Below are 18,788 nucleotides of genomic sequence, written 5' to 3'. Positions count from 1 at the left end.
TTTTTTTTACTTCCGCCTCACATGAGGTTGTGACACACTGTCTTGGACTCTTACAGTGTTTCTCACAGTAGGCCACATTGATTTTAATGTTATGCTTAAGTTTGTAACTGTTCGCTGTATTCTCGCCAAACCACATTTCATGTATGCTTTTTTCTTTTTGAGCAGCAGCGTGCTCTTGCCCTATTCTGTGAGCTTAGCGGCATGCTGTGGTGAAAACTTGGAGGCCTTTAGAAAGGTTTGTGACTTTGCACTTTCATGACAAGGTGAAACACAAAACAGTAGGTTATCATGCAGTGTTCATTGTGAAACCTACAACCGGCAGGACTCTGCTTTTTCCATGGACATCGTTTTTAAAATTTTTTACATGGTTTGGTCATTGCCTGCATAGTGAATGAAATATGCGTGCATTTGTAATAATTGCCTGTTGCTTCGCATATAAAGGAAATGTCTCTCCTTTTGTTTTCTCTATCTAGGTGCTGTCTTGGCTCTCCAAGTCTAGCCTGCAGGAAGTTGCAAGGCTTCCTCTGTCTGAAGCACAGCTGAAACGGTTGGCACTCTCCAGCATAGGATTTAGGCACAAGAGGCGCAGATCTCCTTGGCTTGTTTCTTGGTGTTCCACGGATTCATTCTTCGAGAACAAGAATGGCAAGTCCCTTGTCTCTCTGGATTGCTGCTTTATTGTGCTCTTGCTGGTTTGTTGTGTCAGCCCTGGGTTTGCAGCCCAGTGTAGTGTTGATGTTCCTTGTTCTGGGTTACAGCACTTACTCATGTATGTTACATCCACCACAACAGCTAAGCGGATGGGGCGCTCGGCGACTGAGCCACAGGACTTGGGTTCAGTTCCGGCCACGGCAGCTACGTTTCGATGGAGGCGAATTGAAGAAGGTGCCCATGTGCTGTGTGATATCAGCGCACGGTAAAGAACCCTAGGTGGTCCAAATTAATCCAGAGTCCTCCACTGCAGTGGCACCCCTCATGGCCCGTGTGTCGCTTTGGGACTTCAAACCACACAATGTACAGTTTCTTTATTTATGTTATCCAAGGCCAGGGCATTGCAAAGGAGTGCGGGTGAAATATTGCGAGATGCAAGATTACATGTTTACCCCTTGGTGTGAGAGAGAAAGAGAAAAACTTTTTTTTTTTGAAATTTTGTTTGTGCATGGGTGGAGCCCTTAGTTCAGGGCCCCTGCAACTGCTGCGGCGATCTTGGCCTGGTCAGTCAGCTTTAGCTGATCTTTCAAGCTCTTGCTGTTTCCCACTACTACTCTGTTGTAGTATTCTGTATTTTGGGCACCGCCATTATATTTTGGCAGTCCCATGCAGTATGATATAGGGTTGGTTTGTCCCTGCACGGGAGGCATAGTTTTGATATTGTGTGGGGCAAAAATTGTTTGGAATGTGGAGATTCGGAAGCGCACTTTGGTGTGTTTAACACATCCTCGATGCTTGGTGTACCATTGGAGTAGTTTTTTCTTTGGACAAAGAAGTGGCAAGAAAATGCAATACAGTTTCAGTTTATTCACTTTGAATGAAGGTTATACAAACAGGGTGATAAAAGCATCTGGGCCCTTAGCAAACTGCTAGTTCGGGCCCATGCAATAAGTGCACAAAATAGCATACCAAGGCGTCAACATAAGAAAAAAAAATGTACATTTTATATGAATAGAAGATGTTACACAAAACTACAATCAACTGAAGCAAGCATATGCAACCAGTGAATGAAAGAAAAGACAACAGAGGACGTTCGTTACAAGCATTGAATAATACATAAATACAGATTAAAGAGTATTAGCTCATTCTATACAAACCAAGTAATACACTTTTTAGTAGACTACATTTCTGCTAGAGATTGAAAGTTATTTTTATAGATAATGTCCTTTACCAAGCGAGAGAAATTTGGACTTCTTTTAACCATTATTGGAAGAGCGTTCCAGATTTTTGTACCAGTATATGTTAATAATCGCCTGCTGTATGTGTTGTAAACGGCGGGTAAGTTAAAATTATAATGATCCTCACTTCGTTCCTCACTTCGTGTGTGCCTTTTTGGGGGTATAAAGATGGTGCAGGGAAACGGGTTATTGCTTGGCAGAATTTTATGCACAGCACAAGCTGTTTTGTAATCCCGTGCAACTGTGAATGGCATAGTCTGCAGTTCGGGAAATAGTGCTGCAGTGTGTTCTCTGTAACATGAAAAGGTTAGAATGCGCAGAGCACGTTTCTGGAGAATGATGAGTGGCTCTAGATATGAAGGATAGGTATAGCCCCATGATTAAACGCAGTATGTGAGATGAGAGTGAAAAATTGCGAAGTATATTGCTCTGAGCGTTTTTAGGGGAATGTACTGTCGGGCTTGAAAAAGTACAAAACATGCATGGCTTAGTTTCTTGCAGACGTTGCTGATGTGCTCCTTAAAATGCAATGACGAGTCCAGCATAGATAGGCCAGAGTAGATGACAATGTCCTGGATTTTTGGAACACCAGCAGTGTCCATATTCCAAAGTATTTTTGGCAGCTGCAGCTCTGCTCTCCTGGAAGGACATATATAAGAATAATCCCAACATGTGAACTGGACCATAGTTGGTGCTATGTCACTGTATGTCACTGTTTGGCAGGTTATGTAATGTGGTCGGGAGGACTGTTGAAAATTCATTGCCAGGCTCACACTCGGCCCGTTTTGCTCTCGCTCAGGTTTCTCACAAGAGCAGCTGAGAAGTAGTGCTCCGTTGCTGTCCTGTCTGTTGCTGGGTGGAAGTGCCTGTTCATCCAAATTTGCGTCACCTCTGCTGCCAAGGCCACGTGAGTACTCTGCTTCGCTCTACTCAAGTTCTACTCTTGTTGATCATCGTTAGCAAAAAGTGTTGATGAGCTGAACATTCTTTTGTTTCCTTTCTTTTTAACCTGTGAACCACTGCGTGTTGAATGCCTAGCCTGCTGTTCTAGAAAGTACACAGAGCAAGGAGCTACTTAAAAATGAGGAAGGTACTACGACATGGTACTGTGACATACGAGGTGACAAGGTTTTCATTATTGTGCAAAAAATTATTAAGTGTGACATTTAATAAGTCCCAGGCGGTGAATTTAGCGAAACTAGGGCAAACTTGGGCGATAAAACATGACACGGATCTGTAACCATTGCTATCTAGGTTGTGCCAAGGAAAATTGAGTCACAGAGAAGTGCAGCTGCAAGAAATGGGATTGGAGTACAACATTGACATCACAGGTTACACCTGGGTTTTCCTTCTGGACTTGCTGTTTACAGCAAGATGTCAAAGCTTGTGCCATCTGTTCAATGCAGTCTTAATTTTGTATGGAAAAACATTTTTTTTTTCTGTAGGCTCTTATCTGATATACACTTGACAACAGCATTTCCTGGCATTGAAGGGAATGTTACCGGGGCAGAGCATCCTTAACTGTCTCATACTTAGCAGATTTGTTCTAATCAAGGAAACTGTTTTTACCTTGACTTTCTAACACTGAAAGTTGGCATTTGTGTTTGAAATATAATGAATATTGACAATGTACCGTGTTTTAAGAGGAAACTGCAAGCAGGTACGTAGGAAGAAAGGGTGTATTTCGGCTCCGTAGCCTTTGCTCCACTGCCAGAAGAAGTTGTTGTGGAGTATAGTTCCTTTTTATAGCACCAGAGGGCACCAAGCTACCTACTGCAGGCACTTACACAAAAGCACGTATTCAGCTGCAACATAATGTATAGAATCTCAGTGCTGCAGTCTCTGAAGATACGAACTTTGACTTGACACGAATTCACAAAAGTCCCTGACTGAAATGTATTATGTACAGTGCACAGACTCAAGTGTTCGAACACTCTCCTCTGTCACTACAGTTTATATGGATGTTGTAGCAGTAACCGCACACTGCCGACACCGCTGTTGCCAGTCTTGCAGTACATGTTGCGAGCGCTGAGCAGTGGTGCGTGGCCGCAAATATATCTCACCATCCTCGAACATACTTGCGTTGATGCATTTCTCATGTTTCAGCATACAGATTTGTTATTTGGCAATGAGAATTTCGTCTGTTACAAATATTTTCTACAACCTCACGAGCTTCATATCATTGAGATTCTACAACACTCCTCATCCCGGTCCTGAAAAGAATTTAAAATTTAGTTGTTGTCTTTGGGCTGCTTTGTTTTGCAGTGCACATGCCATACCAAATTCGGGGGTTCAAGACGAGAAGCAGGCAGACTATGGATGTCCACCCAACCCTTGTGATGAAGGCGCCCGACTTTAATGAGCGGTTTTTAGGTCTCAGGGCAAGAAAGGACAAGGTACGCATCTGCAAAGCTGAATTGACCTTCTTTAATGCAGTGTTGTCTTTCTTGCAAAAATATGTCAGCCCAGCTGACTTTATTCAATGCATTGCGCATCTGTCTATAGGAGCTGGTCCTGATTTCAGTGTTTCTATCTAGCTGAAAGAGGGAATGAAATGACTAGAGTACTCTTGGAGATTTCACATTATCTTCCCTGATCCTCAGCAGCTGTATGGGAACGAAAAGAAAGCAAGCTGACGACAGCTCTTCCCACTGAAGCCTTACTTTTGCTCTTGTCTATTAGTGTTTTTATTCTTCCTTTTCTTAATCTTTTCCGATGACCGCTCCTTTTTTTTCATGTAGGACAAGCAGAAAGTGTACTCGGAAGCTGAGCAAAATGAGCGTCTCAAAACTATCCTGTCTGATGAAAATCTCACTCCGGAGGAGCAGCAAAGGCTCAGGGTGAGCACTTTTCCATGCCCCTTGAGTTTGCACTCTAACATTGCTCCCTTGATAAAGGCTCCTTAATGTGGTTAGCCTAGCAAGCTAAGCAAATGACACTGAAAAGAAAAGAAAAAACTGCCAGCCGAAGTTCTAAAGTGGGAAGTGCATTAGCTGATTTTGGTTTATGGGACTTACAGAGTTGGTTTAAGAGACAGGGAGAGCAGAGCAGGTTAGAACTAATGGCACCTTAGGGTAACAGAGTGGGTTTTAGGGGAAGGTAAAAACAGCAAGGGGGTAATGGTGAGTTGAGCAAGCAGATGAGATGAGGAAGCTTGGGGGGCACGATTCTATTCTTTCAATGGTACAGTCCCACAGATAGTGGTAATGATGCTCAGGGCCACTGCCTCCTAAAGCTTCTTTAACCTTGACAGCTTCTGGTTAAGCGGGATCGGCTGGCCGCAAATGGGAAAAGTTTGATGAAAACAAATGAGCATAATTAGCGGGACTTATTTCCTTTGGTTCTGTGGCACACTGGTTTAGAGCTGAGTTTTTATATGCATAAAGCAGCAGCTGAATCCTCGTGCTCAAGAAAGAAAAACTGTCTCATCCTTTTCCCTTAACAGCTCGCAAATCATTTATACAATCCCTCCTGACGTGTGTTACCCTCTAGGTTGCGCTTTGAGGTGCTTTTGAGCCAAACTTGGCATTTAAAAATCATGTAACATAGGACAGGAGAGGAGGTGAAACTGGAAATTGGGGCAGTGTACCGTTGAGAGAATGGAATTACTCAGCGTGTGAGTGGGTGGGATGGGTGCAGCTCACATTAAGGACAAGATTAGTTGGAAATCAACAGAGGAGGCCTCCGCCTTTAGTGGATGTAGCTGGTCTGATGATAATGATTACGGGGTTGAGATGAGTCATCAGTGCCTGAAGTGAGTGGGAGTAGACTTACTTCTGCTTATGGCGTGGGCAGGTTGCATTTGCCGAAGGCTACCTGGCCTGCGATCCCAAGGCTCGGACGAGCACCAAGCTTCGGGTGTTCAACATCTTCCGTGATCTGCTGGGCATCATTCTGATCCTGGCGATCCTTTTCTCCTTCATGGGTGAGCTCTCTGGTACCAGGAAACGCTTTTTTTCTTTCTTTTCTTTTGCCACTTTGACCTTCCTTTGATTTTGCAGACTCTAAAGATGCAGAGTGTTGTAGCAGAAAAACAAAACCTGTTGTGCCAGTTTGGTTTGGTTTTGAGTTGCTGGACTTTTTTTTTTTTTTCTGGGGTTTCTAGAAGAGATGCTAGAGTGGAGTTCAGTTTTGACCCTGTGCTATAGAAAAGACTGCATGAGACAGTATTAAAGCATTTGGCTGTGCTGTAGAGATTTTTTTTTTTTTTTTTGCAAAATGTAAAAATAAAGAAAAGTTCCTGGTGATGCCGTAGACTCTTATGTGAACTACAGCAGAATCTCGATGATGCGAACTCGGTGGTGCGAATTTTGGGCTGATAATTTGTAAAATTCCTCTGCCGTAGTGCATAGCATACAGTCCGCAGAATTTCAGGTGTTCTGAACACTCGCACTACTATGGTTGGTGCAGACATGTTAACCACAACCGCACCGTCAACCACTAAGCACTGCACGTACATTTGTGATGCTAGTCGTGCGGTACGCACTGTAATCACTGTGTGACAGTGCGCGGCCTGCATATCGCCGATGTCACAATTGCCAACCGCTTTGTTTACACCGCGAGTGGTGAGCTGTGGCTGCGAGGCCATAAATAAACCCCGTCAGCAGTAAACAGATCTGCATGAATTTTGGATGATACGAATTTAGTTGCGACGTCTTGAGAATCACATTAGCGAGATTCTACTGCACTCGCATGGCTCAGTATTTATAGACTGCATGTGATTTATGTAATGTTGCCTCGACCAGTGGCCCAAGCTTTTGGGTAAATGGGCATGATGAAATTAAGCTATGCAGATGGCAGCTGACGCATTCGTTAGGGTTGGAGATAAAAAGAAAAGAAAAGCAGTAATGGCCTTCCTGCATCACTGATGTAATTGTCACAGTACGTGGCATCCAAAACTTGCCTTTAGGTTTCTACAGTGACGTTATGAATGAAATCACATATCATATTAGAGTGCAGGAAACTGAGGCCTTATCAAAGGTGTTTTCCTTTTTGGAAGTGAGGAGCTGGTATATGAAGTTGTTTCTACTTCTGTGATTTTTGAAAACCACTAGGGTTTCTGGTTGTGCTATGCATGCTCACATATAAATCAAGACATATTCATCATCCATTTCCCTCTGGGATTTATTATGCCTCTTTTTTACTGCTACACATAGTGATTTATGACTTGTGGTGCTGGGAGCCATTGGGGAAGTCAATGTTTAGAAAAGCATGCAATGAGATTACACTTTTTTTTCCATTTATATCAGCTGCCTGCTGCAAGCCTTCTTTTATGTAATCTTTTCATTTGTAGTTTGCCTCTGGTTGTGTTCCAGTGGCACTTTCAGGCAGAAGTTGGTGTACTTGTGATGAAATCAGTGCACTTATGTTATCGGTGTTAGTTCACACTACTATGCTTAGTTGTGATAGTGTAAATGGGTTAATGCCCCTATATGCTGAATTGGTCATTCTGAACTTTATGTTCATAGATGCCTAGGAGTCCTCATACCATTCCACTTTGTCATGAAATTTCCTCTTTTCCAGGTGGTCCTTTCAGAAGAGTTCTCATAGGGACCACAAATGAAGTGATGCCAGAGGACATTGATGTAACATTCGATGACGTCAAAGGGGTGAGTGCTGATAACTAGAGAGCACTATAAAGTTAAAACTAAATTGCATCGTGTGCTTGGAACAGACTTAAAGTCGGTGCATTGTATGTTGAACACAGCCGAACTGGCTAGAACCACCATGTCAGTGCATGCAGCAGGTGTTAATTACAGCTTTAAAAATGTAGTTGTTTTAATGGACCTCTTAGATCTCCTTGTGCAGATTTGGAACTGTTGCAGCCCCAGAGAGCACATTTTGTTAAGCTTTTGACGCTGTATCACTGCTGTTCACTCCTCTACTGTGGTTTTGCTCTTGGCTAACTCGACATTGTTTTTCTTTTTTTTTTGCAAAGAAATCAAAGAGTGTAATCTCTCTGTTTTTAATACCTATGGAAAGCCTCATTACCGCATAGAAGTGTCTTCACTTTCTTCATTCAACACTTGCTGGTCTCTCTGCCTTAAAGCAGGCCTCAAACTGGATTTATGTGCTTTTTATTTTTCAATGTCTCTCTTCTTTTCAGGTTGACGAGGCCAAGCAGGAACTGCAAGAAATTGTGGAGTTCCTGAGAAACCCGGAGAAATTCTCCTCCCTTGGGGGCAAGCTGCCCAAAGGTATGCGTGTCAATTTTTTTGTGAGGTTTGTTAAATTGCTGCACTGCAGTGCGTCAAATGCAAAAGCTGATGGTGCGCTGTAAAAATTACTAATAAAGAGATGTGCATATATATAGAAGAATAGCCAAGGCACTTCATTTCTTCTCAAGTCATTTCACTTTAGTGTTGTTGCTGGTGATTGAGAAACATGCGCCTTGCCCGCAGGTGTGCTGCTGGTGGGGCCGCCTGGCACAGGCAAGACCCTGCTGGCACGAGCTGTTGCTGGCGAGGCAAACGTCCCCTTCTTTCACGCGGCAGGCCCCGAGTTTGATGAGATCTTGGTCGGCCAGGGGGCCCGGAGGGTCAGGGATCTCTTCAGTGAGTGCTAGCCAGCATTGGCTACATTGTTGCAGCAGCCTCAGTGCCTACTGTTTCTTGTTCTAGTGTGTCGAAGCAAATCAAATCAGTTTGTTTAGCTTCAGCTGGTAGAGAAACCTCTATTTAATCTGAGCACAGAGGGCTTGTTAAGTGCCCAGGCATCCAGGTGGATCATCATCATACTGTATGTACTGTCAGTGACAAATGAAATGCAAACGCAATGAATGAAACACGAGTAAGGCAATTGAAACGTTAGCAACGTAATGAGATCTTAGTGGAGTGAAACTGAATGCCCTATTGCATTTGATTTCCACTTCAAAGGTGTGAAGACCGCTCTTTGCAAGTTTTACTCAAGACAACCTGTATTTCTTCTTCAGCAGCTAATATTTTTTTTCTTGTGTTGACGTTTCAGTTAGTACTCTGTTTTCATTCAATTTGGCGCTGATGTTACATGCGAAATTCTCCGCAAATACAGAAATGAGCAGATGCATAGGTTAATGTGCATCGATGCAGATTGTTTGTACCATTACGTGCTGGTACAGTGTACTCATATAATTTGGACAACTAGTTTATTCAAACTGATGCAGCCTCGTCAACATTAAGATCTTGAATCCACATAAATCAACAGAAATTTTCGGTTTTCTTCTGAGTTCTAATCGCCTATTGTGCACACAAAATACAATTCGTACCATATGAACGAAGACTGTATGTTGTATGTGTCTTTTTTTGGTTGTTGCACTATGCTGTTACAGCTGCTTTTTTGACAACAGCATTTTGACATATCTCTGGTGCTGTCCGATGGGGCTGGTGCTGGCATGTATACACACTCTCCGGTGTCTTTAAGGCTGTTTGGTACTAATAGCGGTTGTAATCTTGGTTCCAGGCACGGCAAAAATGAGGGCTCCTTGTGTGGTGTTCATAGACGAAATTGACTCGGTGGGAGCGAAAAGAACCAACTCGGTGCTGCACCCGTATGCGAATCAGACCATCAACCAGCTGCTCACAGAAATGGATGGGTATGATATGCAGGATATCAGTTGTGTGTGTGCTTTTCTTGGCTGATTTTAGTGTCTTATATGAGAAAAAACTTGCATCTTTTTCTTTGTTTTAATTCTGCAAAATCCTTGTCGTGTAGTGGTTATATTATACATTTGAACTTAGATAATATCATTGATTTGGCTGGGGGCTAGTCTTCAACACCTTAAAGCACTAATAGCACACAAAATGAAATGGGACGGAAAGAAGTGGTTCACGTAAGCTCTTGTTTTCATTCAAGTGGCATTTGCTAAAGCATGAAAAGAAGGGAAACGCGACAAAGTTAAGCTGCTCGGCAAATGCTAGTTGAATGGGTGTGTCACTTCCTCTCCGTCAGTGTTTCTTCTTGTGCTAATAATGTCATTCCTTCTTTTCGCTTCCTTTTATTTAAACACACTTGCCATGTTCTCACTTCTCTTTTTCTTTTATGTGCAGTTTCAGGCAGAATGAGGGAGTGATTGTTCTTGGCGCCACTAACCGAAGGGACGACCTTGACAAGTGAGTATGGCATTGCATTGCTTGCTGTTTTGTGAAGTAGTATTTCTTTCTTCTGCTTCACAACAAAATCATTAAAAGGCTCTCAGGTGTGGATTTGGAAAGGCGTTCTGTGTGCAAATTTTTTTGTATGTGCCAATGGCGCTGTGCCTCATTTTGGCAAGGATCCCACTTTTCTCTCTTGTGGCACCGCCCTTGTTTGTTCTCCACTGCAATGTAGAGTGACAAAACCACAGCAACAGCAATTTTCTAATGCAGTCAAAGTAGTGAAGGTGAAGTGATGTGAATGGTTGCAGTGCACTGCCCGTGCGATGGATCAAGGTGGCTTCCAAGAAGGACATTGAGTGGCAACTTCGGCTGTGATATGGACCGCAGGTGTCCCTTGTATGTTCCCTCACCATGAGTGCCCAAAGCTCCCATCAATGTTGTGTTTGTACCAGAATCAGCTATGTGAATGTTTGGTTTTAATGCAACAGCATTAGAGCTGATGTTCAGAGGAAAAGCCATGCACTTTATCACACTAATTCGGGATTCGTTGGCAGAGCTCATGACGTCACACCACAGTCAACCAGTGAGAGTGAGGTTTGACATCAAATGCAGAGAGTCAAGGAGCTGGTGGGGTGACAGCTAGGCAGCAGTCGCAACGTGTGGAAAGTTTTCACTGCTCTGTAGTTGGCACATTGAGTCATGTGACAGGGTGCATGACGTGGCTGTTGGGCAGAGGAGTGGCAAAGGAGCGCTTCTGAAAAAGAAAGGGGCTCCAAAACAGATGCTTGCGTACCATAATTGTGCTTGTGGAGTTGCAAAGGAGGGCTAAGTGACTTTTAACACTATTGCACTTGGGTTCCTGAGGGTTATTTAAGAGTTATTTCAATTTTTTCTGCACAGCTAATTTCTCGGAGATCTGCGTTAAGGCATTCCTCGTAGCTGACGTGCTGCTTTGGGACGTTAAACCTGATAAACCACCATCTCGACTGCAGTGACATTGCGTGCCATGCATTTAAAGGTTATTGCAAACAGGAGGTAGTGCACTGCGATGCCAAGGTCAAGTCTGATTTGATCAAGTAAGGAGCTGTGACAAAGGACCTTGGCATCATTATTGTGGAGTGTGTAGTACATATTGCCTTTTGTATGAAGCTGTAAACTAGATTTCAGTTACGCTCTTTGCTGTACTAGTGAAGGCCAGGACTGTTCAACCTCAGTGATTGTGAGCACACCTGTGCTTGCTTTTTCAAAGCATCTGTGGCCTGGAGGGTCTTTGGAGCTGCCTTTGAAGCTGCCTTTGAAAGGCTGCAAGTCGGTGTGCTTGATTGTCCAGGGCATTGTTGAGGCCTGGTCGCTTCGACGTAGAAGTCCAGGTGCCCGTGCCGGACTTGGCAGGTCGCAAGGAGATCCTGCAGCTTTACCTGGGCAAGGTCAAGCTTGCACCCGATGTGTCGATTGATGTCCTCGCGCGTGGGACGACGGGTTTCACCGGTGCTGACCTTGAGAACGTAGTGAACCAGGCTGCCCTGAGGGCGGCCATTGACGCCGCTCCAGCCGTCTCCATGCGCTACCTCGAGAATGCCCGGGATAAAGTACTCATGGGTACGTACTATGCCTTCATCTTTGCTGTAGCCTACAAGGTACTGTTGCTTGACTATTGTGTGGAACTTATGGGTTTATCCCCTTCGGGCCTGCTTCATCATTTGTGGATGCAACTTGAACATTATGAAATCTTCTATACAAGTTAGTGTTTACAAATGTGGGTGCATTTAAAACGGGCTTAAATCTGAAAAATCTTGGTTAGAACCATCTCCAGGCAGGCATGCGAAATGAATGCAAAAAAATTGTTTTTAAAATGAATGGGTTTGCATTTTATGCTAGCTCTGGTTAGATTGCAGTGTGTGTGTGTGTGTGTTTTTTTTGTTTGCTTGTTTTTCAAGCATGACTGCTTTTAAAATGTGAAAAATGTGCCGATTTGTTCACATAAAGGCTCTGTGCCAGGAGCGAATCAAAAGAGATATCATTGTTGCTGAAGTGGTTGTAATGGGGCTTGTATATAGTCTGTATGTACAGTCTGCATCACACTTGATTAGCGTGTGCGAGTGGCTTGTTACCCAGCCATCAAACTAGCATCTTCCTGCAGCTGCTAGGTTGTAGACGTAATGCTTCCATCGAAGTAGTTATACATACCTGTTATGCATGTATAAGCATGTTACCCAAAAACCCCAGCTGCTCTCTAATACCAGTTTTTATTGTCTGGTGCGCACTGGTCAAGCTCTGTACAGAAGGGTGACGCAGACTGTTGTACAGCTAGGTTAGAGGTGGTGTTTGCTGGAAAGGAGCGAAGCTTACGGCATTTTACTTGAATCTGAACAGGCAGTGCATGTTGTGATGTATCACAGGGCCCGAGCGCAAGTCACGCATTCCGGACGAAGAGGCCAACCTGATCACGGCGTACCACGAAGGTGGCCACGCACTGGTGGCACACTACTCAAAGGAGGCCCACCCGCTGCACAAGGTCACCATCATCCCCAGGGGCCCCTCGCTGGGACACGTGAGTGCCCTCTCAGTGCACTGCAGTGGTTCAGCGGCTGTGGCTGTCTGGCACTCTGTGTGGGATCATAGGTTCAACACCTTAGTGTGGCGACTGTGTCTCATCTGGGTAGAGTGGACATATTGATGGTCATTAAAGAATGCTGGGCGACCAGTGTTATTCGAGAGCCTTTGATTACAACCGAGCTCTGCAAGAACCCTTTGGTTCCTTGGGAGTGCTTTTTGGGCTCCTCAGAACCCAGTATCCTTTACCCAGTTTATTTTGGGGCTAATCATACTGTTATTGCTCATAGCAAAGGGCTCTAGTTTCCTGCAATTCCACAAAAAAAAATTGCGGATTTAAGGATTTTTCACAGAATTTGTGCTGACAGCCTTATTCTCATTTTTTGAGACAGTTGTTGTTAGGGGCATCATCAGGAACAACAGAACACTGGGGAGGGATTCTGAAACCTCAGGAAAATTTTTAATGTATATTATTACGGTTTATAACAATACCCAACGCTTCAGGCCGACCATAGCCAAAGAAGGATCTGCTGCAGGTCAGGTTTCCACCAGATGAAAGGTCTAAGTTTTGCCTGGACTTAGTCAGGAATCACCAGTCTTAGGTTCCGGGTTCTGCTGCTAGCGATTTGAAGTCCAGTTACAGACACCTCGCACAGTTTCTAAGCAGGATGAACAAGGTGAAGATTTCGACATTCTGTCTGTCTTGGCCAGAATGGAAGAAGTGTCTCTCAAATCTTTGTCAATCACAATCAACTTTGTTGACACGCAGAGGGATCATTCAGATGTTATGGAGATCTAGTATCAAACAAGTGCCATTCTTGAGTGAAAATAAGCGGAGAAATTTCTCGATGCTGAGTTAAAACAGCCACCTTCAATTTTAAAAGAGGGATCTCTGCAGCACTTAAATTAACCCTTTGAAGGTCGAATTATTTTGAAGAAAACTTTCCCAGGTGGTCAGATTACTTTATTGCGGATCTTGAATCTACAAAATGTATATAATCGAGAATAAATAGTAAAAAAAAAATTAGGAACAGTACTTTGGTGACAGCATCACTCACAACTGGAAAATGTTCAATAGAATAGAATAGCAATGGTGATAAGCAAGCTAAGAGCAGCACCAATAAAGATAGAAATCAACTTTCGCCGCCTCTGCAAAACAGTGCCCACATAGAGAAAACACGTTTCGCGCGACTCCGTTGCGATCCCGCTGCGATCCCGCGGCGGAATCGAAACCGCGCAGGCGCGTTGCCACAGAGGGCGAGAATACCTCGCGAGCAACGGTGATAAGCAAGCTAAGAGCAGCGCCAATAAAGATAGAAATCAACTTCGGCAGCCCCTGCAAGATAGTGCTGAAAAAAAGAAAACTCAAATTTCGCGAGACTCCGTTGCGATCACGCGGCGAAACCAAAACTACAAAAGGGGTGTTGCCGCAGTCTGTGCCGCCGCGCTAAAGCTAGACATAAGTTCTGCTTATCTCTGTAAGAAGGCAGCACAAGATTCAAACACTTCTTGTAAGTCCTAAGAGGTGGCAGCACCCCCCAGTGAGCACGCATTGCTCTTTTGGCGCAAAATTTCAAACGGAAGATCGAAACCGTACCCGTACGGCAAAGACCTTGCGGGACAGAAAACCGCCGCCGTGCATATACGGCAAAAACCTTCAAAGGGTTAAGGCATGTGCTCAGAATACAAACTTGCATGTTTCTTTCATGCATGTTGTGCTTCCCGCAAAATTTCACAGGTTTTTAATTCTGCATCCACGGAACTCAATATTTTCCATCGCAGAAAGTTAGGGGCCTTATTCATTTCACTATGCATTCACTCATTATTAGCAGTTAAATCTGGGGATTTCTTGAGGTCTTCGCTGGACAGTGCAGCCTCCCGCTGCTCTGGTGTGGGATTCGGTATGTGTGACGGTGCTGTTATTTTCTGACAGCTTCTTGTCGTGTGGTGCAGTGTTGGTGTGTCTCTGCACCAGGGACTTGTGTCTCGGTGTAGTAGGGCTGACACTTGAGACCTTGGTGACTCATTCACATCTCACACCCATGCAGACAGCATACATTCCCGAGAAGGAGCACTACCACGTCACCAAGGCCCAAATGATGGCAACAATGGATACGCTCATGGGGGGCAGGGCTGCTGAGGAGCTGGTGTTCGGGACGGAGAAGGTCACTTCAGGTGAGGATTGTTGCACTGCAAAGTCCGGAGAAAAGCCTCCACATTAGCTGTGTGATCTTGCAGACAAGTGAGGGGAGTTGAGTCAAATTGGGATTGCAGAGTTTGTTGTTTTGGTTACCCAGGAGCAACTTCTGACACCTGCAAAATAACAGCCAGCTTCTGTGACTGTTTTTCCTAGTGGACTTTGATGACTAGCAAATTTATTTGGATGATGAGTGCACTTTTACTCCTCAAAAAATATTGCGTGTTGCGGAAATAAACGCGCGCCGTAAAAGGCTTCTCTCAGCTAAATGGGCGCATTGTTCGAGCTCAGATTTCGCACAGAAATGGCATTTGGTCAGCAGAATTGTTTTATACCACGTTTGCTTGGGGTACTTACCTGATTCGAACAGAATAAGTCGGATATTCACATCGTCTGCGGCGACGACGAAAGAAATCAAGCTGCTCGGTCAGCGATCGCACCAGTGCCGCCATCTCGCGTGGTGCTTGTGAAGATTCAGCAATGGAGCGAGGTTCGGGAGGTTTGAAGACGCTCTTTCAACTGGTTTTTTAATGGTTACAGAAAACTTAGCTTGGCAAAACTAAGTTTTCAGCAAGCTAAGTTTTCTGTGACCATTAAAAGATCAGTTGAAAAAGCGTCTTCAAACCTCCCAAACCTCGCTCCATTGCTGAATCTTCACGACCAACATGCGAGATGGTGCCACCAGTGCGATCGCTGACAGAACAGCTTGATTTCCTTCGTCGTCGCCGCAGGCGATGTGACTATCCGACTCATTCTGCTCAAATCAGGTAAGTACCCCAAGCAAACGTGGTATAAAACAATTCTGCTGACCAAATGCTACTTCTCTGCGAAATTTCAGCTCGAACAATGCGCCCGTTTAGCTGGGAGAAGTATTCTACCGCACGCGTTTATTTGCGCAACACGCGATACACAAATACTTGGAGAAGTGCATTCAGTGTGTCGGGTAATCCACGTTTATTGCTTTAAGTTGCACACGTGCCATCATGCCATCGTGTGGGTAAATGCATAACGTGGGTTTAGGGCGGGGCTGGGCGGTGGGGTATGCGTTGACTTATACTTGAAGTCAACTCTTTTTTTTTGGCCAGCGTGGGGCATGAGTTGTGGGCCTGACTTAAACACAGTGATATACCATCTACATTCCATGTTATGACGTTTGTAGAGGTTTTTAAGACGTGTTCACGAAATCACCGTGTAATTTGCACACCTCTCTTTTGAAGCCTTAATTTGAGGGGAAAATGTGCAAATTGCGCAAATAACTGCGGTATTTCAAAAAGTTAGTGCAATATGTGATGTTACTATACTAAATTATTTTATCCTCAAGAAAGCAGCTTCAACAGTAGGCGGTGCAATTTTTTTTTTAGTGTGAAAGCAGTTCTAGCCGCACTGCTTGAGTTTCAGCAGTGTGTGCTTGTGCATGTGTGTGAAGCCTCTGAGTAGGGAGTGTAACTGGGTCACTGGGTCAGTGGACACCTCAATCACACTGCGAGTAGGGGGTGGTGTCCACCAACAAACTGAGGCAGTTGTGTGCCTTTCATTTGCTCAAAACCAGTGGAAGGTTACTGGCTCCCTGGGTCAGTGGCTCACTCGCGCTTTGAGGTGTGTGGCGATGGTGTCCACCTGCAAAAAACGGTGCTTTAGCACATTATTTCATGCTTAGCAATGCTTAATCACCATCCATTTTTTTCCTGCATGTGGTGGAGGAAAAACTGTAATCTTGTGTGTCTGTAGCATGCACCTTTATTGTTGTAGCTATTGTGGCACATGGACACTAAACGTCATTAGGTGCTAGTAATTATCTTGTGAACAGATCCTAAACAAGGAACAATTATAGCACTCCGTTAATGATAACCAGTTCAGACCCAGGTGGGCCCTTGAAGGACTGGCTGATGTGGCCCTGTCATGTGCTTTATTCTCGGAACTGAGGTGGAATGGACTGCATCAGACTCAGCAGAGATGCATTAGAAAGGAGATAGTGGGAGTATGGATATGAGATTTGCGGCAGAAAACTTGTTAATGCCATGCTGCCAGCCAATTTCTTTTGAAGACATTTCATGGATCAATATGTCAACCCCTAAGACATCAATACACTGAGCGCATGTTGAGCTTGCTCTTGGTGTTTCAAGGGACCAGGTCTAGAAGTGCAGTTCTGTCACCTGCTCCTATACCACGGTATTCAGTCTGCCTGCCAAGTGGAGGAGACAGCATCTCGTAAAGATTGCACATTATGTTGAGCATGCCCACTGAAGTCTTAGCATCACTGATTTTCATTGCCCTTCCTACAAAAGTGTGAGCTAATTAAGTCAGAGTGGGGAGCTAAATGTTTTTTCCATCTCTGCTGAGTATATTAATCTTATTGATCTCAAGTTTAAACAATCTGTGGTAGCTCATTCAGTAACATGTGGAAATGTAGGGATAGTATTCATGGTCAGTGGTATACTGAAGCATAGCATTGCACTATTGTTTTTGGACCCCTGCAACTCTTACTCTGGGTTGTGTTATGTCAAGTGCTGCCAAGAGATTCTTAACACAGCGTGCACTGTGCTCTCTTGCATGTCCCTTCCATGCCAGGTGCATCAAGCGACCTGAAGCAGGCAACTGCCCTCGCTACCAACATGGTGAAAGAGTGGGGCATGTCAGAAAAGGTGCGCCATGTCAAAGTCTGCTACGCCTTGTGAAAATACCAGTGTCTAGTCATGCATGCCTCTAATTAGAGGGGTACTGAGGACGACTCCATCCAGTTTTTGCTTTTAGTAAAATTCATTAGCCTGTCTTTTTGGGGCTTTGTTTACATTTGTCCATCAGCAAAAGACATTTGTTGTGAAGAAATTTGCAGTTTATATTGGATCATTTTTTTCTTGTCACTCACTTCCTTGCTGCAAAATTGTGCTATTGATGATGATGGTGATGATAACGGATTTAGTGTGCTCCATGATCACTGGCAGGAAGTGGATGGCCTTGTGGTCGGGGCTCAGATATCCACAAGCAAAAAACATTTTCGATGCTATCTCACTTTTCTTATAAAAATGGCTTGTGATGGCGACACCTGCATTTTAATTTTTGGCGCTTTCTAGCATGTGAAAACTTTTTCTGTGTTTTCTGTGAAAGTAGCATCTTTATCATTAGAACACGATGCTAATCATTTGATATAGGCCAACTTCAATTTGTCCCAAGTGTGCAAAGTAGGGCTTGTTGGTGTAAGGTCATTTTTTAAAAAAGCATGAAGGGTGGTGCGAAAGAAAAGAGGACAATGCTCAGTGCTCGTGTTGTCTATCTCTGTTTCATCCCATCCTTCACGTTTCTTTCATGAATAATTTGTCCTCAGCGTTTCATTATCTTTTCGGATAGACTGAAGTTACTGCGGTGCTTGCTATGAATTGGAGCAGTAACTTTTCTCTGTAGGGCCAAGTTCCCGCTCTAAATGTTGCGGATTGCCCACTGTGGTGGCCAAGTGGAATGATGTTCAGCTGCTGAGCGCAGTTCCACATGGCTTGTCGAGCTACAGTGGCTGATGCGGAGGAGGCAAAATGCAAAAATATATTCCTGTTCTGATGTTTTGGTGCACATTAGAAGACGCTACGCTCTGTTTCAAACATAAGGTGCAACGGTGTGGATGGTACAGAAGTAGTCCGCCGGAAAAAGTAAAGCGAGGTGTGTTATTCCGCGCTTGTTTGTGGCTGAGTGGTCTAAGGCACCATAAGGCGACAGCAGGGCATCCATAAAAAGAGCGCATTTAATCAGGTTCATTACAAATGTATCATGTAGTAAGCCTGCAAGCAAAGCATTTGCTGTTTTTCGCTCACTACAAGGAATGCACTACTATTCGATCGCAGATGGGGGCAGCGAAAACAAGAGCACTAGCTTTGATGGCATTGCACCGTATGACGGCGTTGCACCTTATGAACGAAATGGAGTATGGAGCAACAGAATCAATCCAGAACCTTCTACTGCAGTGCACTTTGCACCATAGTCCATGCCATAGTTCTGGCTTTTGAAAAATGTCTTATCAATCATTAATTCGTTTTAAATTGCGAACCGAGAGCCCTGTGGCTGCAATATGCCATTGGAGCAAGCAAAAGG

The 18,788-nt window shown here is 44.2% G+C and overlaps 1 protein-coding gene across 6 annotated transcripts in view; it reads left to right on the top strand.

The window, feature by feature from the left end:
• The window catches only part of YME1L (ATP-dependent zinc metalloprotease YME1L), a 38,060-nt gene that overhangs the window by 6,462 nt on the left and 12,810 nt on the right, over positions 1-18,788 (top strand). For all 6 annotated transcript variants that reach the window (XR_016283587.1, XR_016283586.1, XR_016283585.1 and 3 more), the window contains exons 3-16: positions 474-645; positions 2,689-2,796; positions 4,155-4,285; positions 4,631-4,729; positions 5,685-5,826; positions 7,413-7,498; positions 7,996-8,086; positions 8,291-8,443; positions 9,327-9,459; positions 9,914-9,976; positions 11,292-11,560; positions 12,361-12,512; positions 14,563-14,689; positions 17,280-17,353. Coding sequence is in view for 3 of the 6 variants with exons in the window: in XM_089548943.1 (XP_089405069.1) it covers positions 474-645; positions 2,689-2,796; positions 4,155-4,285; positions 4,631-4,729; positions 5,685-5,826; positions 7,413-7,498; positions 7,996-8,086; positions 8,291-8,443; positions 9,327-9,459; positions 9,914-9,976; positions 11,292-11,560; positions 12,361-12,512; positions 14,563-14,689; positions 17,280-17,353 (1,800 nt within the window). In the remaining 3 variants the exon portion in view is untranslated. The remainder of the gene's footprint in view (positions 1-473; positions 646-2,688; positions 2,797-4,154; positions 4,286-4,630; positions 4,730-5,684; positions 5,827-7,412; positions 7,499-7,995; positions 8,087-8,290; positions 8,444-9,326; positions 9,460-9,913; positions 9,977-11,291; positions 11,561-12,360; positions 12,513-14,562; positions 14,690-17,279; positions 17,354-18,788) is intronic.

This window comes from Amblyomma mixtum, chromosome 6 (assembly GCF_055824585.1).
Source record: "Amblyomma mixtum isolate Tamu chromosome 6, ASM5582458v1, whole genome shotgun sequence".
Lineage (NCBI taxonomy): Eukaryota > Metazoa > Arthropoda > Arachnida > Ixodida > Ixodidae > Amblyomma > Amblyomma mixtum.
The sequence above is the reverse complement of the archived record's forward strand: the minus strand, read 5'-3'. Positions and strand labels throughout refer to the sequence as shown.